The sequence below is a fragment of the Melanotaenia boesemani genome, chromosome 8 (genome assembly GCF_017639745.1).
Source record: "Melanotaenia boesemani isolate fMelBoe1 chromosome 8, fMelBoe1.pri, whole genome shotgun sequence".
Lineage (NCBI taxonomy): Eukaryota > Metazoa > Chordata > Actinopteri > Atheriniformes > Melanotaeniidae > Melanotaenia > Melanotaenia boesemani.
In genome coordinates, this window is record NC_055689.1 from 3,552,295 (window position 1) to 3,576,179 (window position 23,885).

General features: G+C 40.9%; 1 protein-coding gene across 7 annotated transcripts in view; it reads right to left on the bottom strand.

The window, feature by feature from the left end:
* Window positions 1-2,064: 2,064 nt before the first annotated feature.
* depdc5 (DEP domain containing 5, GATOR1 subcomplex subunit) overlaps window positions 2,065-23,885 on the bottom strand; it is a 57,178-nt gene continuing 35,357 nt past the window's right edge. For 3 of the 7 annotated variants that reach the window (XM_041991319.1, XM_041991318.1, XM_041991317.1), the window contains exons 33-43: window positions 23,668-23,730; window positions 19,097-19,197; window positions 18,827-18,907; window positions 17,855-17,987; window positions 13,776-13,875; window positions 13,447-13,686; window positions 6,904-7,067; window positions 5,610-5,781; window positions 5,470-5,530; window positions 2,540-2,622; window positions 2,065-2,456 (exon numbers count right to left, since the gene is read on the bottom strand). In XM_041991319.1, the coding sequence (XP_041847253.1) occupies window positions 2,158-2,456; window positions 2,540-2,622; window positions 5,470-5,530; window positions 5,610-5,781; window positions 6,904-7,067; window positions 13,447-13,686; window positions 13,776-13,875; window positions 17,855-17,987; window positions 18,827-18,907; window positions 19,097-19,197; window positions 23,668-23,730 (1,497 nt within the window). In that variant the 3' untranslated portion in view covers window positions 2,065-2,157. Of the gene's footprint in view, window positions 2,457-2,539; window positions 2,623-5,469; window positions 5,531-5,609; window positions 5,782-6,903; window positions 7,068-7,808; window positions 8,704-13,446; window positions 13,687-13,775; window positions 13,876-17,854; window positions 17,988-18,826; window positions 18,908-19,096; window positions 19,198-23,667; window positions 23,731-23,885 lie in introns of those variants that run through there. The other 4 variants (XM_041991320.1, XM_041991321.1, XM_041991322.1 and 1 more) reach the window with 4 other exon arrangements.

A 23,885-nucleotide genomic window follows, 5' to 3' on the forward strand; every position in this document is an offset into this window, starting at 1 on the left:
TACCATAGCTACGCAGATGACACACAGATATATATTACAGTGTCACCAGAAGACCGAGGCCCCATGCAGGCTCTTGGTAAATGCATTGAAGAGAGTAATGACTGGATATGTCTGAACTTTCTTCAGTTAAACAATAACAAAACTGAGGTGATGGTTTTTGGAGCCAAAGAGAAATGATTAAAGGTCACCACAGAGCTTCAGTCTATACACCTAAAAACCACCAACCAGGCCAGAAATCTGGGTGTACTGATGGACTCAGACCTAAAAACCCACCAACCAGGCCAGAAATCTGTGTGTACTGATGGACTCAGACCTAAAAACCACCAACCAGGCCAGGAATCTGGGTGTACTGATGGACTCAGACCTTAACCTTAGAAACACATTAAGGGAATTACAAAGTCAGCCTACTATCAGCTTAAGAACATATGAAGGGTAAAAGATCTGATGTCTCAGCAGGACCTGGAAAAACTAGTCCAGCTTCCATCTTTAGTCGGTTTGATTATTGTAACAGTGTTTTTACAGGTTCTACCTAAAAGATCAGTAGGCACCTGCAGCTGATCCAGAACTCTGCTGCACCAGTCCTCACTAAGACCAAGAAAGTGGACCACATCAGTCCAGCTCTGAGGTCTTTACACTGGCTGCCGATCCGATAGACTTTAAAGTTCTGCTGCTGGTCTATAAAGCTCTGAATGGTTTAGGACCAAAATACATCAGAGACCTCTTGACCCAGTATGAAACTACCAGAACCCTCAGGTCATCTGGATCCAGTTTCTTATCAGTTCCAGAGTCAGAACCAGACATGGAGAATCTGCATTCAGCTTCTATGCTCCACATGTCTGGAACAAACTCCCAGAAAGCCTCAGATCAGCTGAAACACTCAGTTTATTTAAATCCAGGTTAAAGACCCACCTGTTCTCTGCTGCATGGAACTAGTTTTTATTTAGAGTCCAGATCTGGATCTGGTTCTGTTAAACTGGAATCATGTTTTAATATAGCCTTTCCCCACACTGGAACTTTATTTCTTGCATTTTCTCCATTTTATTTTAGCATCTTTCTTCTGTTTTTATTTCATTAATTGCATTTCTTTTGGTTTTTTAATGCACCTGTATCCCTTCCTGCACCCTGCTGTAATGTTTGATGTAAAGCACCTTGAATTGTCTTGTACATTAATCTGCTATACATCTGCTGTGAGATTCTAATCCTGCTTTCTGTCTGTTCACCTGATGCTGATGTTCATCACATATTGTTCCTTCTGTGTTTAGAAGGAAGCAGCTTCACAGCTTTAAATTCATCCTGCTGACTTTTTACCTTTTAGTTAGTAAATCCTGAACATTTCATCCTTCTTTCTCATAAATATTTGATTTTATAAATATCTATGAAGAAATATTTTAACTGTTGCTGTTTAAAGAGAAAACTGCTGCTAAACCTGTTTATGTGTTTAGTGCAGGGGTCTGAAAAATGCCTGAAATCTGCCCGTTTTTACTTCATCGTATCACCAGAACGAGCCGATGCTACAAATATTTACTGTAAACTGACCTGCCTTGGGTAAACGTCAGATGTCCAAGGGTCAGTAATGTTGCTCCAAATCATCTCTACCATGTTCAAGATCATAATTCAGAATTCATATACATCATCTCACCGACCGTCTCCATGGTGATAATTTCTGTCCGTGAACCATGAACCACTAGTTTCCTCCTTGTCAGCTGAAACATTAACACATGTAACGAGAGAAAAGCCGATCAGCTGCTCACCGACAGCCGCCATGATTATGTATATATATATATATATATATATATATATATATATATATATATATATATATATATATATATATATTTAGAAAAAAGCGCTGTTTTTGGGATATTGCGTGTTTTTATTGTCCCTGTGTTTATGTTGCTGCTTCTGAGCTTCCCGTCTGCTCCAGGACACTCAGATCTCAAGTGCTGTTTTATTTACTGGTTAAATAGAAGTTAAATAAAAATAAAGAGAATTTTTTCCTCATTTTTTTGGAAAATATGACTAAATATTGTTGAATGTTTTGTTTTGAAAAAACAAACAAAATGCTGAAGTATGGGGTTTATTTGATTTCCTGTGGTCTCAGTCTAAGTTCAGTCTGCAGGGGAAAACAACAGGATAAATAAAAACAGGAAGTCGTTTTCAGGGCGCGCTGGCGTTCATTTTGTCATGGCAGCCGTCCCAGAAGTTCAGCAGTCTGTTGTCCTTGTTGGAGCAGAAGTCGGTGAAGTCTCTGAGCAGACGGTCGGCCACCCTCTCGTCCCCCAGCACGCCCGTCCTCCAGGCTTTGGTCAGCATGGTGTTGTAGGCCCAGTAGTAGCCCACCCTCTCCTCGCCACCGAAGGGGCCCTGGCTGTTGGAGGTGGTGGAGTTTCTGCGGCGGCGCTGCTGCCCGCTGGAATACTTCCTCTTGGAGTACGGCAGCTGCAGGAACACGGTGCCTGGCAGGCAGGAGAGGCAGGGAAACTGGTCAGTTCCCAGTAAACTACTGGAGGTTTACTTTAAACACACTGGTGAGACGAACCTGTAACATGGATGTACTGAGGTTTGCTCTCTGTGGGGAAATTAAAGGTGGACGCAGAAAACTTATCGTGGATGAAACCAAACCTGGAGAAACAAGAAAGAAACCAAAGAACTGGACTGAAAACAGAATTTAAAATCTTCATCAGGACCACCTTCACCCACCACATCCCAAAGCTGCTCTACTGGACTGAGATCTGGTGGCTGTGGAGGACGTTGGAGTCCAGTGAACTCATCATCATGTTCTAGAAAGCAGGTGGAGATGATCTGAGCTTTGTGACATGGTGCATTATCCTGCTGGAAGTAGCATCAGAAGATGCTCCACTGTGGTCATAAAGGGATGGACATGGTCAGCAACAATACTCAGGTAGGCTGTGCTGGTTAAACCAGGACACGTTGGTACTAAGGGGCCCAAAGTGGGCCAAGAAAATCTCCCCCCACCATTACACCAGCAGCAGCCTGAAGTGTTGATCCAAGGCAGGATGGATCCATGTTTTCATGATGTTTCCAGCAGATTCTGATCCCAGCATCTGAATGTGGAGCTGAAATGGAGACTCATCAGACCAGCAACGTTTCTCCATCTTCTATTGTCCAGTGTTGGTGAGTGTGTGTGAATTGTAGCCTCAGTTTCCTGTTCTTAGCTGGAAGGAGGCACCCGGTGTGTCTTCTGCTGCATCCTGGTCCAGACAACTGCTGCTCTGGATATTTTCTCTTCTTCAGACCATCTCTGGAAACCCTGGAGATTGGTTGTGGGTGGAAACCCCAGTAAATACTCAGACTAACAACCATGCCACATTCAAAGTCTCTTAAATCCTCTTTCTTCCTCATTCTGCTGCTCAGGTTGAACTTCAGCAGGTCGTCTTCACCACGTCTACATGACTACATGCTGCCGTGTGATTGGCTGGTTGGATATTAGTGTAAACAGGAAGTAGAACAGGTGGAGCTGATGAAGTGGACGATGTGTTTCTGTGATGATGTTCACTGGTGTTGCTGCTGTAAACTGTAAACACTGGATTATTTCTGCTTTTGCTTCAGTATCTTGGTATATTTGTACCACTGGTAGAGAAATATTTTCTCTGATCTGTTACATGGCGTTTGTAGCGTCAAATGATGAATCCTCAAATTAAGTCTCAAAAAATAATCTGCTTGTTCTCCACCCTGCTGCTCAGGATGAACTTCAGCAGGTCGTCTTCACCACGTCTACATGACTACATGCTGCCGTGTGATTGGCTGGTTGGATATTGAACAGGTGGAGCTGATAAAGTGGACGGTGGGTGATTATCTATTTAATTATTTATCTATGTAATTATCTTTTTCAAAGATCAAATAAATAAATAATAATTTGTCTAAAAAGTCCTTTTTCTTCTTCCAGCGTTGACTCTTTTTCAGACTTTCTGTAATCTGTAAACTACATATCAACTTGTAACTGAGGTCCTGACTGATGGAGGTCCGTTCTGCCTCCAGTTGGTCCCAGTTTGTGTGTTTCTGTGGGTCTTCTGGGAATTGTGCTTACTGGATTTAGATCTGTGGAGTTTCCAGGCTGCAGATCTAAAGTGTCGCTGTGATGATCTTTAATCCACCTCGACATGGTGCAGCATCATGGTGGAGACACACAGACTGTCTCTGGATTTCTCCTGGATCTCTGGAGGAGGTTCTGGATTTAACTGGACACTAAACACTTCCAGGAGCCAGGTTCCTGGGAGTGTTTAAGGTCAGAACTGATGAGAATCAGCCCCACACACGTACAGTCTCCAGATGCAATCCATTTCCCAGATGTCCCAACGTTCCGTCAGTCTTCTGCTGTCCACTTCTTCTACGTCCAGAGAAGAAGAAAGTCCAGTCTGTTCTCATCTTCTTCTTGGAGAGGTGTGTCTTTGTTGCCTTTCTGGACACCAGAGCTTTGTCCACAAGTCTTGGTCTAACTGCAGAAAACCTCCTTCCTGCTGCCACTCCTGCAGCTCTGCTCATTCCACAGCAGCCTCGTCAGGAGGACGCCATCCTGGACGTCCTGAACCTCTTCATCACAGCTGAACCTGAAAGTTCTGGTAGACACTCCTGTCTGGTGCAGTTTGCTGCACGTCGGGTCCTTTTTATATGAAGCAGGACTTTCTCTAGAAGCAACCTCTGCTGACAGATTCAGAACGTTATTTCCACACTAAATATCCCTGAAAGTGGTCATGTGACTTCAGCTGGCTGGTATTCAATCACATTTTCCTTTACAAATGAAATGATACCAAAATGATGCTGGCTGATACTTTTAAAGGTCCCATATTACGCAAAAGTCACTTTCTAAAGGTTTTCTTAAAGTCCTTATAGCCTGTGTATGAGACCAAAAAGGAGACAATTATGTAATCTCTCTCACTTGCTTGCTCCACTTTTTAGTGAATGTGTGCTTAAACGGGTGAGGTCCCCCCGGCACCAGCGTAAGCCAGATCCTCTGGCCAGACACCACTCACAAACATTTAAAGGTTAAGACACAGAAACAGCCCGTCCTCAGCAGAGCTCACTAGAGCCACTTTGGAAATGGTTGACATGAAGGACCAAGGCTGAATTCGGGGTCATACACTTTAAAATAATGTTGGTGGACGTCTGACACCCATATGAAATTGTTGAATAAATGGATAATATGGGACCTTTTAGACTGAAGTTGGATAAAAATGAGGATTTTGTGATGAAGTCAATGTATAAAGAAGTTCTTTAGTATTTTAATACATCCTGTGGGAGATGGAGAAATGTTGGAGAAGGGAGTGGTAATAAATTTAAGGCCCTGATAAGCCTACAATCTTTAATATAATTTTACATTAAACTGTAAAACTGCAGATTTTCTAGTCTTTTGTTACAATAAAAAAAGCTTTGAAAAGTTGTCTAAAGCTTCTAAAGCAGTTAGTTTAGCAGTAAACTGAGGATGCATTCAGAAAATCAAACAGCAAGAACCTGTAAAGTATGGCCTCCTGGAAAAGCTGCATCCTGTCCCAGTAGGTTTCTGGTTCAAATCCTGCTGGACGACATGGAAACAGAAGTCAGGACAGAGTCCGACACACACAGACAGCATCCGCTGTAGAGAAAGACTCAACCTTCAAACAGGTTGTCGTTGCTGTTCTTCAGCAAACACTGGATGTTGAGAGGGATGAAGAGCTGAGCTCTGAGCGGGTCTCCGTACAGATAGGACGTCAACGCGAAGGGAACCTCCAGCACCGGAACCAGCAGGAAGCCGCAGGACGCCGCTTTCCGGTGCCATCCTTGGACCTGAGACACATCACCATCAGTGTGGGAATCTGTTGTTGGTCTCAGTTTGTGAAGCTGGTCGAATGTAACACAAACTAAACATCGGATCAACGTCCACATCAGCTGCTACATGGTTGTTTTCTATGAAGCTGAGACTTAAAATCACGTCGTCGTTTACAGCAGCCGATCCAAGAGCTGTGGAAATATTTGTCTCAAAAACACTACTGTAAATTTCTCTCTTAATAATCATTAATTAACACAGCCAAAAACAATAAAAATAACATCAATAAACAAAGAAATAAAACAATATTTAAACCAAATTAAATAAAAAACACAAAAATATAACAAAAGAATAAAAAATATTAAACCAATACAAATATGTAAAACACAACAAAATGAAATAAGAGTAATTGAATTAAATTAAATTAATAATAAATAAAATTGATTAAAATAAAAAAATAAAATGAAAATAATTTTTTCATAAAACAGAATTAAATAAATCAATAAAACAGACTAAATTTAATTAAAATAGAAATAAAATAAATTAGAAACTAAATAAAAAGAATAATAAAGGATCAAACTGAATTAACAAAAGAAAAAAAAACAATAAAACTATATAATGAAATAGCATTAAAACCAAATAAAACACTATTTCTATCCTGAGCTACACTAACATTGCAGTAGGCTTTTAATAAGAAATAATTGGTCCTAAATAAATAAACAGATAAATTAATAAACAATGACAAATAAAAACAGCATGTGAGAAAAACATGATTATAATGTGTAATTAGTTAATACAGCTTGAACCGAATATTCCACCCTGGACTTCCACTGCTGCCACGTCTGAGCAACAATTATTATTAACTAAAAGCTGTTTTCATTCCCACTCAACCAGCAGATGAACAGAAATAATGTCCAAATATCTGTTTGACTAAGTTCAAATGGACAATATGGGACTTTCCATACAGCGGGTTAGAAATATTTACAGCCACGTCAGAGGAACAAAGCAGCAACTGAAGACTTGTGATGGAGCCTTAAATAAAAAAATAAATAAATAAAAAAAATATCAAGACGGGCATGTAGAGGCTGATGAAAGGCTTTAGACATGTAAAACTAGCAAACCTTGTTTGTTTTTTAACAAACCATCTCAAAGAGCACTGCAGCAGTCACGGCCATCCAGTGCAGCTTGATCTCGAAGGCAGCGTTCAGAGAGAAGTTGCCATGGTAATAACAGCTGCACCATTCGGTGCGGTCACTGCGGTTGTTGACGTCCAGGGTGACCGTCTTCTGCTCCGGGACTGTAGCAGCTGGAGGACAGACAGACGGGGGAGACAGAAGAAGAGGCGTGATGGGGCCTGGTGGATCTTACCTTCACACTTTTCTACAGTATTTGTAATGTCTGGTTTTCTCCCTGGCTCTATTATCTTTGGTTTGTATGTGTGTTGATATAAAAGAGTGTGTTTTTCTATTTTGGTTCTGTGTATAAAACATACAGCTGTCTGCTACACCACAATTCCCCAAGAGGGATGAATAATCTAACCTAGTCTAATCTAGTCTAGTCTAACCTAGTCTAGTCTAATCTAGTCCAGTCTACCATCAGAAGCCTGCATGATATGAGAATAGCTGATAAATTTAATTGATGTGTTATAAAATTGAATCCAATAACAGTTTTATCTCCTCTTCATCAGATTGCTGCTAAATCCAGGACAGAATTTTAAATTCTTAAATTATCAGATTTTGGTTCCAGGAAGCAGAACCTCCAGTTATCAGACCTCTCTGTGGAACCGGCTCCCAGTCTGGTTTCAGGTATCAGACCCCCTCTCTACCTCCAGACCACCTTCTAACTTTCCTTCCAGATAAATCATATAGCAGGTCTGGCTTTGTGACCCCGATCCATCCTTTAGTCCTGCTGCTAGAGACCGAGGCTGCTGGGGGACGTCCCATGATGCACTGGGCTCCTCTCTGTTTTCTTTATTCTTCATGTAGAAATATCTGACGTTGTTGTTGTTCATTCGTGTTTCTCTTCTTCTTTCTCAGCAGGAAACCCTGGATTAGAGGTCTGCTGCTGGTTGACCCTCTTTCCTGTCCTCTCCACCCCCAACCGGTCCAAAAAAGATGGTTGTCGTTCCTGGTTCTGGCTCTGATGGAGGTTTTCCTTCCTGGACCTGGTTCTGATGGAGGTTTTCCTTCCAGGACCTGGTTCTGATTGTGGTTTTCTTAGCTCTGTCATTTTTATGAACTAGTTTAACACAGTTATTATAAACTGGACTATAGTGGATCATATATTTGTTTTAACTGGACTACAATGAGCTGGATTTAACTGGACTACAATGAGCTGGATTTAACTGGACTACAATGAGCTGGATTTAACTGGACTACAATGAGCTGGATTTAACTGGACTGTGTCTGTAAAGGTGCCTTGAGATGACTTACTTGTGAATCAGTGATGGATAAACAAAGCTGACAAACAGAAATGAAAGTTTCTCATTTAATTCATTACTAACTTGCAAAGAAGAGCTAAAGAAGCATTTCTGGCTGCAGTCAGTGTTAGTTGTTTGAGGTAAAAGCTGTCCTGGTATAAGTAACACAAATAAAAACAAGGTAGAGACAGAATAACTAAAACTGGTTAAGATGAACATTGCAAAGCCGACGTTTTAAGAATGGAAGCACTTCCAGACATTTAAAGCTTGAAAGCGGAAACAGGAAACAGGCCCCGGTGCAGCCTGCAGAGCTGGGAGAGTACTTTCAGCTGAAAACGTAAGCAGAGCAACAGGGGAGGACGATGCACACCACAGCCGCTAACACCACAGCATGCACCGAAACACCACTTTACCATCACTGGATCAGCCACTCGCTCACCAGATCACATGCATGGATCGGGTCGTGGAGAATTTTGATCACATCAATCAGCGATGTGGCAGAATTCATCTCCATCTACGGACGCTGCATGCAGAACACGACACACCACCATCGATGCAGATCTACAGGCTACTGAGAGGAGGGCTGAGTCCTGTATCTGTGTCACACTTCACCAGGGATCTCAAACTCTGGTCCTGAAGGCCTCTGTCCTGAAGGTTTTAGTGTTTCCCTACTTCAACACACCTGGCTCAGGTTCCTGTGTAGGACCTGACAAGCTGATGGATCCATTTCACTGAATCAGGTGTGTCAGAATAGGGAAGCATTAAAAAAACCTGCAGGTAGAGACCCTCAGGGACCAGAGTTCCAGATCACCTGCAGAGATGATGATGATGATGATGATGATGTTGTTGGGGACATGTGAGAAATGATGAATTTATTAAAACTAAGGTTGGGATGGAAAAAGGTAAATTGATGTGTTGGGCTCTTCATGATGTGTCTTTAATTAGGGGTAAATCAGTGCTTCTTTTAAATAATTTGCCTGGAAAAATGAGGGGAACCTCTGTACCTTCACTAGGATTGATTACATTCTCATTGCTAATGAATTGTTAGCACTGGGGCGATTCTGTGTTTATCAGGGCATAGTAATATCAGGCCATGTCCCTGTTGTATTATCTCTGACGCTACCTGACCTTCCTCAAATTAAAAAACACTGGTGCTTTAATCCAACTCTCCTGTCAGATGGTGATTTTGTGACATTTATGAAAGAACACATCCTTTTTCTTTCAGATTAACATGTCTCCGAATACAACCAGTCTATTAGGCTGGGATACCCTTAAGGCGTGCCTTAGAGGGCAAACAATTCCCTACACTGTAAATATGAAAAAAAGGCCCACAGAGAACGATTAGAATTGGCCAACCAAATTAAGGAACTAGATAAACAATATGCTGAAGTTAAAAACCCTGACTTGTACAAAACTCGAGTGCAGCTTCAAACCAAATTTGATTTGGCCTCAACTCATCCTATCAAGCACCAGCTCTTGAGAAACAAGAGTTTGTTCTATGTCCATGGTGAAAAACCAGGGACTTCCCTGGTCCTCTCAGTTTATTTTTTATTAGCTAACCAGCCAAGAGGACTTAGAGCAGGGCTACTCAATTCAGTCCTACGAGGGCCGCAATCCAACAGGTTTTCCATGTATCCCTGCACCAACACACCTGAGTCAAATTAGGTGGCTCTAACAGCCAATCAGGTTCAACACAATGACTCATTAATTTGACTCAGGTGTGTTGGTGCTGGGATACATGAAAACCTGCTGGATTGCGGCCCTTGTAGGACCAAATTGAGTAGCCCTGACTTAGAGCAAACGGGCATATTGCCAATATAAAAATGGAGGATTACTTCAGATAGCACAAAGATTAATGACACATTCAGGGATTACTACTCTCAACTTCACACCTCTGAATCCCCGAATAACACTATACTAATCGATCATTTTTTTAACCAGCTACAGATTTCCACTCTCTCCCCCGACAGTAAAATGAGATTAGACGAAGCCATAACGAAAGTAACATAACCTCAGTCTGGAAGTCACCGAGACCCGACGGGTTCCCCATGGAATTCTTTAAGGCATTTTCCTCACTACTGTCGCCTCAGCTAAGCACAGTGCTATCTGACTCATTCGAGCAGCGCAAGCGCCCAACATCATTTTATCAAGCATGTATCACTCTCATTGCAAAAAAGATAAGGATACGTTGGAGTGTTCTTCATACAGGCCGATCTCTTCATTAAATGTTGATGCTAAAATTTTGGCCAAAGTTTTGGCCCGAAGATTGGAAAAGGTTTTACCATCCGTTATATCTGAAGACCAAATGGGTTTTGTCAAAAATTGACATTATTTCAATATATGTTGACTATTTGATATTTTATATCTCCCCTCTGCGACTCCTGAGTGTGTCCTTTTTCTAGACGTGGAGAACGGGTTTGATCGGATAGAGTGGACATATTTATTTGTGACCCTAAAAAAATTTGGTTTTGGTCCGAATTTTAGCACCTGGATGAAATTCTAGCCCCACTGCTTCAGTCCTCACCAACTCTCAGCTGTCACGACCTTTTAACCTCCACCGGGGAACCCTTTCTGCAAAAAAATTTTCCATTCCAGCACTTCTTGGATCTCCACTCCCTCTCCCACCAAATAAATTCAAAGACAATCCAGTTGTCTGGTACATGTTGAGAGTGGGTTCAGTTCAGGAGACACTCGAGCCCCATTTCTGTCAACCATCTCTTTGAACCCTCCTTACTGGGCTCAACATTTCAGGAATGGAGAGACGGGGTATTGAGCGTTTCGGTGATCTTTTTACTGATACTAGTCTTGCATCATTTGAACAGCTGTCTGAAAAGTTTAGTCTCCCAAAGTCTCACTTTTTCAGGTATCTACTGGTAAGGCATTTCCTCTGCTGTCAGATACCAAACTTCCCTCAGAGGCCTGATAAGAGCTTTGCTGATGCACTTCTCAATCTACAACCACCATGCAAGGGTCTAATCTCCATTGTCTACAATAAACTGCTAGGTATAAGACAGGCCCCACTTAACATTCAAAGTGCATGGGAGCAGGATCTGAATCTCACACTGTCTGAGGACATACGGAACACAATTTTTAAGTTGGTCAACTCAACTTCTCTTTGTGCCATTTCGGCCCACATATCCAAATCAAAATTGACTTATAGTCACCTAGACGTTGATCCCCTTTGTGACAAATGTAAGAGAGAGGCGGCTACACTTATTGACATGTTCTGGACATGTCCTAGCTTCTCTGATTGCTCTTTTCTGCACCACAGGTGATCTTGATATGCGCCTGACCTCAGCTAAACCCCCAACTATGTCTTTTGCTTTTCTCTTGGCCAGACCTGCAGTATTGATGAGGTGGGGGGGGCCCTGCTCCGCCCACCCTCACTCAGTGGCTGACAGATGTTACGTCTTGTTTAAGACCTAGAAAAAATACATTACTCAATGTGCAATTCCAAAGAAAAGTTTAAAAAAGTATGGGGACCATTTCTGAAATACTTCCATAACCTTCGAACTAGCTAGGGACTGGATCCCTTATCCACATTTTACTGTCTTTATATCAGCAATACCAAGAGTATAAATTGGCCCTTTCTCTGGTGCCTTTTGGCCGGTGTGTGGGTTCATAATTTATTTGACAAGCTAATTTATATGTGTGCGTATTGTTTCGTCTTTCGTTTCTACCTTCCCAGATTCAAACCGGACTTCCAGCTGTTGCTTATTTTGCTCCAGGAATGAAGTACATTTGACTATTTGTTCTGTTGATCCTTTCATGTACATGTCTGGCTCGATAGGCGAGTGGGTGAGTGGGATAGGTTCTTTTTTTTGTCTTCTTTCTTTTTGTCCTTCTACTGTACACAGACAGGTTTATTGTTCTCGACTTGAGTTGACTGTATATTTACAAACCTCGTGTCAGCGTTGTATAACTCACATTTATTTGGGACAAAACTTTAAAAAATATCCTTGCAAAAAAAAATAAAATTGTTATTATTTAAATTAACTTCACCATTTACACGCCAGTCTGGTCATGTAGTGTCACCGTTTTCTGAAACAACACAAAATAAGCTATTTTTCACATATTTATGTATAAAGACATAGAAACAAATATGGACACACACACACACACACATATATGTAAGATAGACTAATATATATTAGTGCTGGGCACGTAAACACGTTAATCACGCATTAACGCAACGATTAATTTACGCCATTCATTTTTTTAATCGCATGCTATTTTTTTTTTTTTTTTGCTCACTGATTTTGACCACAGAAACATGGCGTCCATGTCTCCCTTCCCTGCTGTAATCAGGTAATCAGGAGAGAGCAGGTTTATTAAAGTGAAGAGACGTTTTCTGTCTGGAACTTAAGACAGAAGAAGAACCGACGTTTCTCTTTGTCTAAATCCATGATCCAGATGACAGAACATCCTGATTTTTGGACGGGAAACTGCTCCCAAAAGACCATGAGAAACTTTTTATTTATGTATTATTATTTTTTAATAAATGCAGTTTTAATTTATGCCAGACAGCAAAGGTAAGACATGTTTTCTGACTTTTACAAATGTGCAGCATAAATCGGGTCTTCTTCTGCCTCTGGTTCGGTGAATCTTCGGTGTGTGTGTGTGTGTGTAAACATCCGTTACATGTCTTGCATGGAAAATAACTTTTTATGTGTATTTTTTACATAAAACCAGTGACATCATGTAATCTTGTGCTTTAAAGGTTAAAATAATCTAAATAATTACACATTTGGTAGTTTTGTTTAGGAGTGAAATAAATTTAGTGATTTGAGCACAAAAGTGGTAAAGAATATTAATCTGTAATATTTTTATAGCATCTTTTGGGAGAAGACGTTTTAGTGCTCTAATAACCAATTACAGAATGTCTAATAACTAAAAAAACAACTAACTTGTAATTTTAAAGTTTTTCTAACAAAACTCATCCCATATGAGGAAACACAACCAGGCTAGAGGCCAGAAACGAGGAAAACGTCCCTGATGACATACATGGGTTTACATGAAAGTCCTCTTACAGGACTCACTGTTGTCCTGGTAGCTGTAGGTGAAGATGAGTCTAAACTAAAAACAATGAGCCAGCTGTACTTTTATGGAAGCTTGAAGGACCTGACAAGACACACCCTCTCTGCCCTGTGTGACACTTAAAAACCAGGCCCAGACCATCCCTTAAAGTAGACCCAGATGGGATTTGCATCAGACTGGATGAGGGGCTCCTCTGCAGTGTGGGCTGGGAGCATCGGGCTGGGTATACCTAGCAGTGCGGCGGCCTGGCTGCGTCCTCCAAAGCTGCGGCTGAAGGAGCTGTGCCTACTTGCGTAGGAGGCTGGCCGGCTGGGTAGCCAGGGTAGGAGAAAGGCTGGAAGGTCGCAGGGGCGCCGCTCCTCCAACACAAAGGCCACCTCAAACCATTTCCTCTGGAAAAGGGCAAAGTCTTCAAGAGCTGCAGCTGACCAGCCTCCAGCCGCCGTGGTCGTAAGCTGGGAGGTCAGACCTGCAGCAGAAAGACCAGACGGGACAACAAAGGTTTGGTTTCTGTACAGATAAGTCACTGTACAGATAAACTACAAAAAGCAAACTTACCATCCTTTTCTCCTACGATCCCATAGAAGTAGAAGCCATAGACAAAAGTACGCATAGCGTCTCCTGAAGCATGAGCCACCAAACCTTCATCAAGCATTTTCTATGAAAAAAAACACATGAAATGCATTTAACAGGGTTCTTCCTAAGTCCAGGTTAACATCACCTCACATTTCCTCAGTATGTGTTTCTCCAGGTTGGAACGAGTCCCGGTCTCAGACAGAGGAGTTTAAGTATCAGGAATTTGGTTGTGCTGACGGTAGGATGGATGAACGATGGGGGCTTCATCAACCTTTCGCTGGTCTATCTTCGTCCCAACCCTCACCTCTGAATTTGGGGAAGAGACCGAAAGAATGAGATGGTGGAGACAAGCGGTTGAAATGAGCTTCCTTCAGAAGGTGGCCGGGCTCAGCCTGAAGATCAGGTGAGGCCTCACACCTCAGAGGGAGGCTGGTGAGGAGCGTCTGCTCCTCCCTCCCTGTATTCATGTAACTAATGAGGAAGTGAAGGCAAATGAGCTGAACAACATCTGCTGCAGATTAGAGACAAAAGATTTCTCACATGAACAAAAAGCTGCTCTCTCCCACTCTGTCCTCTTTGTAGAACCAATGGCTCAGGCAACCAGACAAAGATATCACCGAAGCTTGGATTAATAATACAGAATATAAGATTTGCCTGTATGTGGACAATGTCCTTGTGACTCTTACCAAGCCAAAATAAAGCCTCTCGAAGTTTCTTTGCTTAGAAAATTTGGGTTTTACTCCAGCTACAAATTAAATTTATAGAGAACTCAAACTCTTACCTTTAATTATAAACCAGATGAAGACATTTCCAGAAGTAGTAGTAGTAGAAGTAGTAAGTTTTAGTGGAAGGCAAACAGTATTATGTATTTAGAGGTACAAATACCCAAAGATTTACAGTTACAATTACATTCCCATAACAGATGATATCAGAACTGACCTGGATCGTTGGTCTTTCCTGCCTATGTGTGTGTGACCGAACTGGAATTATTAAGATGATGCTGCTCTTCTTGTTTCAATCGCTGCCTGTTGTAATACTCTCTAAACAATTCAGTGTATGGAACAGAATGATCACCTCCTTTATCTGGTTAAAAAAAAGGCCCAGGGTCAGGCTTCAGACATTGCAGCTTTCTAGAGATAAGGGTGGGGTGTCTTTGCCCTGTGTGGAGGGTTACTGCAGGGCAGCCCAGATGCACTCCCTGATCTGTCTCTGACCCCGGTTACCATGCAAAATGGAAGGAACTAGAACAAAACCAAATAAACCACCACTTCCATCTATAATGAGTGAAAAATCGCTCCTTAAAAATATTCAAAGCATCCCCTTGGACTGCAGCTCCCTTGATGGTCTGGTGTAACAAACTAAAGGACTCTGAATTAGAAAGCAATGTATGAATACTACGTTGGGTGGTGTCTGACTCAGCGTTCACACCAGCTGATTCAGACAGCATGTGTGGTGTCTTCAGATGATGGGTTAGAGACATTCCAGCAAATTTCAGGCTAGACAGCCGTGGTGACCCCTGTTCTGAAGAAGAGCAATTTAGATGCCTCAGTCCTAAACAACTACAGACCAGTATCCAACCTGTCGTTTTTAAGCAAAATTTTAGAGAAATCTGTTTTTTATCAGTTAAATTATTTTTTAATCTCACACAATAAATTTGAGAAGTTTCAGTCAGGTTTTAGGACCAATCACAGCACTGAGACGGCACTGGTAAAGGTTGTGAGTGACCTTAGGCTCAATACTGACATGAAAAAACTCTGTCTTAGTGTTGCTTGACCTCAGCGCAGCCTTTGACACAGTTGACCACACTATTCTTTTAAACAGACTCTACAACATGGTTGGCCTCACTTGTACTGTTTTTAACTGGTTTAAATCCTATCTAACAGCTAGAGAGTTCTTTGTTAGCATGAAGGAATCCTCGTCCAAGAGCTATAGACTGACCTGTGGTGTACCCCAAGGCTCAGTTTTAGGCCCCACCCTTTTTAATCTTTACATGCTTCCTCTTGGTGATGTCATCAGGAGACACTGCATAAATTTCCATAGCTATGCTGATGACACACAGTTATATGTTGCCGTGACTCCTGATGAGCACAGGCCCATTGATGCCTTGTTAGATTGCATTTTAGATATCAGAGGGTGGATGGCAGAAAACGTCTTGCAGCTCAACCAGGACAAAACAGAAGTTTTAATGATTGGACCTGAAGCTGAGAGAGAGAAACTGGAGGCCAAACTGAAAACAGTAGCACCATTTTAATCAAGTAAAAAACCTGGGAGTGATTTTAGAGGCAGATCTCAGTTTTGAGCCGCATATTAAAAACATAACTAAGACTGCTTTTTATCATCTAAAGAACATCTCCCGCATCAGGCCGTTTCTCTCTCGAGCCAGTGCAGAGACACTGATTCATGCTTTTATCACATCAAGATTAGATTACTGCAATGCTCTTCTTTCTGGTCTTCCAAAGAAGTACCTGAACCAGCTGCAGCTTGTACAGAACGCAGCTGCAAGTCTGTTGACAAAGACCAGAAAGACGGCCCACATTACACCAATTTTAAAGTCTCTGCACTGGCTCCCCGTCAGCTTCAGAACTGATTTTAAGATTCTTTTATTGGTTTTTAAGTCTCTTAATGGTCTTAGCCCACCTTATTTATCTGATTTGCTTTTATCTTATGAGCCCACAAGACCCCTCAGGTCCTCTGGTACTGGCCTTTTAACTGTTCCCAGAGTAAAAACAAAAACCCACGGCGAGTCCTCCTTTTATTTCTACGGCCCTCGTATGTGGAACAGCCTTCCTGAGGACGTGAGGGGAGCACCTAGTGTGGATATCTTTAAAAACAGACTTAAGACCCACCTTTTTAGTTTAGCATTTTAATCATTTCTTTTATTATTACTATTGTATTTATTCATTTCTTTATTCTTAACACACAGGCTGTATTCAGCTTCTATTTATTTATCATTTATGTATTTGTTTTATCATTTTGTATTCTCTTATTTCACGGGTTCTCTTATTTTATGGGTCTTAGCAATATTACTTTTATACCCAGGGTTGGTTTTTAGATTGTTTTAGATTTGGTTTTACAGTGTTTTATCTCAGTGTTTCCCCAAACCACTAGACCCCAGAATTTATGCCAGCATTTCCTTGGTCCTTTTAACTTGCTTTTACCCTCTGTGTTGTGTGTGTTTAATGGGAAGGGGTGGGGGGTGGGCTGCTGCTCTTGGGTTGGGATTCTGGGGGATTTTACTCTCTGTAAAGCACCTTGAGTTGCTATTTTATGTATGAAAGGTGCTATATAAATAAAGTTTGATTTGATTTGATTCAACTTGGAGAAACCAGACTTTTTTAGATACCTCTAAATGAGACACCACTTCAACTATTCAGTGAAGCATACCAAGTACCAGATGACTGACCTCTAAGATCTACTCATTCTTACAGTTAGAAAAGGGACTTTCAACATTATACATTAAAAAGGAAGCCAATAGAACACTTACAGAGCATGACTGGTTAAATATAAGTAGGACATGTTGTCACACCACCTCCAGCTCAGGTCAGTGGACAGAATTTATTTGGAAAAACATTCTATGATACTTCATAAAACCCTAAATAAAACAACTACAACCTAAAAAGTCTGACAATGGGCACTGCTGGAGGCTGTGTGGGGACTCATATATATATATATACTGTACATGTATAAATACACATAAATATATATATACACTCACACACACACATATACATATATATATATAGTAAATTCAGCAGCTTGAAATGACACATAACAACATGGCTGCTCTTTGTTTAGAAAACTGTGACAACGTAAACAACCGATGCCAAAGTTATTTGGAATAAAATAAATTCATTATACTGTTTGCCTGAACTGCGCCAACGCTATGTGTGATGTAGCTCTTAGCTTAGCATGCTGTTAGAATTCCCTGTGATTCTCTGAACCGAGCACGCTCAGACCATCGTTTTCTCACAGGAACAGCTGAATCCAGCAACTGCCATGTCAGCTGATGGATCTTACATTAGTGTTATGGATCTCATAGAGTTGTGCAGAACAACTATTACCTGCATGATATCCACAGCTATCCCCTGTGTGGCCACGCCCTCCACATTGTTTACCAGCCAATGAACAACCTCTGCACTGATGAAGCAGTTGAGCGGAAGGCCTTTCTGGTCTGGGAGCAGCTGTACACCTGTCCTATAATATCATGGGGGAAATAAAACAGAATATTATTAGTAATATATATGTTTTCTTTGTGTCATCATCTGACCTGCAGGAAAATGATATACTTAGTCAGGTTAGCACCATTAGCATGTCGAACTAGCTCTCAGTCGTTCCTGTTTTCAGTGGTTTTACCCAAAAAATAAAAGGCTAAAAATAAATTTAAAGCTAAATTATTTTAGGAAAGTTCTCTTTTAATAATCTGGTTCTTATTAGGTGTTAAAATCATGTAAAGACAACATCAGACACTTTTAAAATGATTTATTTAATTTCTTCTTAATTTCTTCCTGTTGTAGAAAAATGACCAAGAGTCTGGAAAGAGTAAAAGTATATGATGTTTATTACAGGAGAATTATTGAATACAAAATTACCTCATTCCTAGAACTACTTTATTCGTTCCCAGGATTACTTAATCACTCCCAGGACTACTTTACTTTTTCCAAGCACTACTTTACACATTCCCGAGATTACTTTACTCCTAGGATTACTTTACTCATTCCTAGGAGCTTTATTGTTTTATTGTAATGCGTCACATTTTGATGTTGATGTTGGGTTGTCATTACCTAATTTTAAGATCTGCTAAGGACCATTTTTTATGATTATTACTCATTTTTTTATTAAGGGGGTGGAGAGGGTGTGGCATCTTTCACACCTGATCATATCTGTGTTTAGATGTAGAAAGTGTCCTTGCCTCATTAGTGAAACCAAAACTACATCTTACATGTATATGACTGAATGTCCTCCTTTCCTTATTTTAAGTGAAAATTATTGTGTTTAAACTGACACAACATGATATGCACACCAAAAAATCTTACGTAGGATGTTTGATGGCTTCAAGTATCTCCAAGAGCGTTGAGGAAGAAGACAGAGAGAGGGCTGCAGCTGCAGACTGCCCACTGCGAATAGATCACCGGTAAGAGCTAAAGCATCAGGCTCAAAAACACAGAAATCTACAGAGAAGCAACTAAAACACTGACAACAAGACCTCAGACTCTGTACATTGCATGTATTAAAAAACTGAATTAAAATAACCTAAAGACAATCTACTTATTTGCTGTCTGCGTATTTAAGCGGTGAAATGTTACCTGCTGTCTGTGCTGCTGACTGCAGCCTCTCCTGCAGGCGGAGCGGCTGACGGCGCTCCCAGCTGAACTTTATCTGCAGCCTCTGTGTTTTCTGCAGGCAGCTACACAGAAAAAATACTTCAGTTAACTCACTTCAGGTTTTTCCAAAGGATGAAAAAAAAAAATTCATTACCATCTGGTTTTATTTAGCCATGCACACAGTTTTAACCCTGAAAATTCCAAACTGTTTGTGCTACTTTTTGCCCACCTGGTTTTAATATATACCTGCATGTAGAAGCTGAACCCTTTTTCCAGTCACCATGCAGACATTGTGTTTTTACTTGTCAGATTATGAGGCTAAAATTATGTAAAATGAACAAATACTACATTTTGTGGTTAGATTGTAAACCTTTCTGAAATGCAGAAATCACTAAATGCACTTCAATCCTTAAAAGTATCCTTGAATTTTGGTTCCAGGAAGCAGAACCTCCAGTTATCAGACCTCTCTGTGGAACCAGTTCCCATATTGGCTTCATGTATCAGACCCCCTCTCTACCTTCAGACCATCCTTACAATCTCCTTCCAGATAAATCATATAGCAGGTCTGGCTTGGTGACCCTGATCCATCCTTTAGTCCTGCTGCTTTAGGCAGAGGCTGCTGGGGGACGTCCCATGATGCACTGGGCTCCTCTCTGATGGAGGAGGTCCCATGATGCACTGGGCTCCTCTCTGATGGAGGAGGTCCCATGATGCACTGGGCTCCTCTCTGATGGAGGAGGTCCCATGATGCACTGGGCTCCTCTCTACTCTCTTTACTCTTCATGTAGAAACATCTGACGTTGTCGTTGATTTGTGTTTCTTTTTTTCTTTCTCAGCAGGAATCTCTGGATTAGAGGTCTGCTGCTGGTTGACCCTCTTTCCTGTCCTCTCCACCCCCAACCGGTCAAGAAAGATGACCGTCCTTACAGGTTCTGGGTCTGATGGAGGTTTTCCTCTTCACTGTCCCCTCGTGCAGCTCAGGATGGAGGATTAAATCATAGAAGAATTGTCACTAATGTGGATCATATAATGGCAGTCATTCATTTTCTATACCACTTAATCCAAGTCAGGGTTTTGGGGACGCTGGAGTCTATCCCAGCAATTAGCACCTGGACAGGTCACCAGTCCATCGCAGGACCAACACAGAGAGACAAAAACTTATACTCACTACTAAAGAGAATTTAGAGTAACCTTAGCTTGGTCATTATTTTTATGGTTTATATAAACACAGTTATAAATTGGACTAATATGGATCATATAATGGATCTGTTTTCATTGGACTATAATTGGACGGCAGTATCTTGAACTGTCAGTAAAAGTGTCAATTTTTACTTGTTTTTTTGTTGTGAATTGGTGCTGTATGAACAGAGGCAACAGTAGAGCAGAAAAACTCTTTCTAGAGAGCACACATCGTCACAGACCATCTTTGACTGGTGAGTTTGCTGCTGCCTTCATGAGCACTGGTTTTTATACTCGGGGTGAACATGCACCTTTTCTGTGCCCAGGGGATTTATCTTCTCTTTTTATTCCACCCCTTCAGAGATTGTGGACTCCGTTGCACCCTTTAAGCTGAGGTCCCTGTCTGAATGACACCACATGTGCCCTGAAGAGGCGCTGCAGACAGGCTGAACGGAGGTGGAAGAAAGATAAGCTGCATGTGTCTTTCTGACTAGCAAAATGTTGTTAAAGAAGCCAAATGAAAATTCCTTTTAAAGGGCCCATATGATGGACAATTCACTTTCTAAAGGTTTTATAACAGTCATTTGTGTCCTCTTAGCCTGTGTTTGAGGCTGTAAAAATGAGAAAATTATGTAATCTCTCTTACTTGCTTGCTCCACTTTTTAGTGAATGTGTGCTTTAACAGGTGAGTCTGAGATCTTTCCCTTTGTGACCTCACATAGGGAAATAACCAGTCACCATACTGTCATTGTTTTTAGATTGTGAGGGAGAGAGTTGAGAGCTTGTTGAGTTGATCCGCTCGAGGAGGAGTGTTTGTCAGATATGGTAGGTAATTCCTCTACAGAGTACAGAGGTTGGCTCTGGGTCAGATAAACTTATTATTTGGATTCTGTGAAGATGTTTAAAGTCTAGAAGCAGGGACTATATATTGGCAAGATGGGTACCAGAGACTCCAAGTATCAACTCCCTCCTGAGGGAGAATTATTTTCATTATTTACATTTATTATATTACATTTATATTATATTTAAAATACGGTTTAATTAAAATAAAATTAAAAAAAGAAAAGAAAAGAAAAGAAGCTGAACTGAGATCTAAAAAGACCATAAACGTGTCTTACTGGACTAGACTGGAAAGACACAGAGAAGCTCTGAGTCTGCAGCAGACAGAACATGACTGCAGAAAACAGCCAGAGCCACTAGATAGTTTGATGGTTTTGTTTTGAGTAAATTATCCGGGTTCAGTCATTTCATTAATTGTATGGTGTTGTAGATAAGTCTGCTCTACACAAGAGGTGTGTTTTTTTACGTTTCCCATCCTTCATAAGAAAATATACAAGTTGTAAAACAATGTGATCCGTCTGAGGAAATGTTTTGCTCCGCTGCACAATGCTCAATACATGCACAAGGACACGCTTTCTGAAGTTTAGGCTTCAGACTTTGGAAGGAAAGAAGGCCGAACAGAGAGGTGGGTGGTGGGGGCCTGAGGCTGGAAAACCATCCAGGTCCACTGACCAGAGACAGAACATCCATGTGGTGAGAAGGGTCATTGGGGATAATATCAAAAGGCGGTTTGCCATCTGACTGATCCCCGGCAGAGCTGACTCGGAGATGGAGGCAGTCATGTGACCATGTGACACTGATGGTGAGACCGTTCTGATTTCACACCATAAATAACCAAAGCTTGATGCAAATCTCTGCTAACACACTGAAGTTTAACAGGCCTACATCTTCTATGAAAAGAAGGTGCTAAAAGTAAACAGAAGAAAACTTCAGCCCTACATCAGACTAGAACAGCTGGAACAAAAGACCCACTTTGTTGCATAATCCGTAAGCATTTCGTATTCCTTTGCTGACGACACACAGTTATACTTATCTGTTTCTACTGATCACCTGAGTCCCGTAAATGATCTCATTCAGTGTATCAATGATGTTCGACACTGGATGACTGAAAGCCTTTTACCACTGAATGATGATAAACTCTTTTAGTGACTGAGGCACCAGGTCCTTTCCTTTCTTTACGAATGTCTTTCTCTATAAACCCAGTGAGCATGTAAAAAGCCTAGGTGTGATTATGGATGCTGATCTCAACTTTCAGAAACATATTTCTTACATCTACAACACTGCTTTCTACCATCTTAGAAATATATTCAAAGTTGGTTAGATTTTTGTGACACACTTTACCCAAGGTTAACAAAACAAGCATTTCATAAACTCCAACTTATTCAAGACGCTGCAGCCAGAGTTTTAACTAGAACAAGAACCATGTGAACACATGACCTCAATTTTAGCATCTCTTAGCAAAGAATTGATTTTAAAATTGTACTTGCTATTAAAGCTTTGAATGGCACAGCTCCTCCTTACATCTCCGACATGCTGACTGAACACACACCAAGCAGATCCCTGAGATGACTGAGTGAAGGCCTACGCTTCCCAAACACAGTTAGAAGCAGCTCGTGGTGCTTTCACTTACAGCCCGACTCTGTGGAATTCCCTACCACATGAACTCAGGTCCGCTACAGCAGGATCTTCTTTTAAATGCAGACTCAAAACATTTCTATTCTCACAAGCTTTTTGTTTTTAACTGTAAACTTTCAGTTTTTAATTGTTTTAACCTGCAGCACTGCCGCTTTGTGTAGTTTTTATCTTGTGTTTTTAATCTTACTTGTACTGCTGTGCTATGTTGTTAAAGCCTGTTGAGTTCATGCCTGTCGTATGAAATGTGCTATATAAATCAAATTTACTTAACTTTCTGTTAATATGTTGTCCTTTGTGCTCTCTGATGATACAATACTTTATTTAATTTCATTCTGAATTCTTGATTTTATTGATATTTAGATTAATTTGCAACTTGTTTTTATTATTGTTAACTATAAATCTTTATTTTTTTAACTGTTTAATGCTGTTTCGCTCTTCTGTTTTTGATAAAGTGACATATTAGTAAAGTTGAGCTGAATTGAGTATCACTTCTAAATTTTTATGTTTTCCTCTTGTTTATTTGTATTTATGGATGCTTGTTTTTATTGCTTTCATATTTTTATTCCCTTGTAGTTGGCTGTAAAATTGCCCAATTTTGAAGCTCTTGGTCTCTTATTATGTTCTTTGTAACTAAAACTTTACCTTAATTAAACTTGCTTGCACTGAATGAGACCTGTGTTTTTACTGTGGATTTCTGAGTATTACTACCAGATAGGGGTGATCCTGGTACCAGTGTCTCTACTTACCAGTAAACACTTTAACTCAGAATACAAGATGAACCTGAAGACGTTGTTTGTTCTGCTGCCCATGCACATACAGTAATGCAGAGTTAGCAGGAGGAGACACGGCACATGACAATGCACACCAAAAGAAAGAGCTTCAGCGATGCTGTTACTGACCTGAGAGTGATAGATGTAGGAGGATCGAGGGCTACGTATAAAATCCAAAATAAAGGCAGCATCCTGTCAGCATACAGGAGGAACACAACCCAGGATCAAACAACCAAAGCCCAGCAACAGGAGCAGAACAGATGCATGGAGGAAAAAAGGTTGATGGAAGAGAGAAGAGCTGAAGCCCCAACATCAGAACACCAGGGAAGAACAGCGACTTCAAAGTA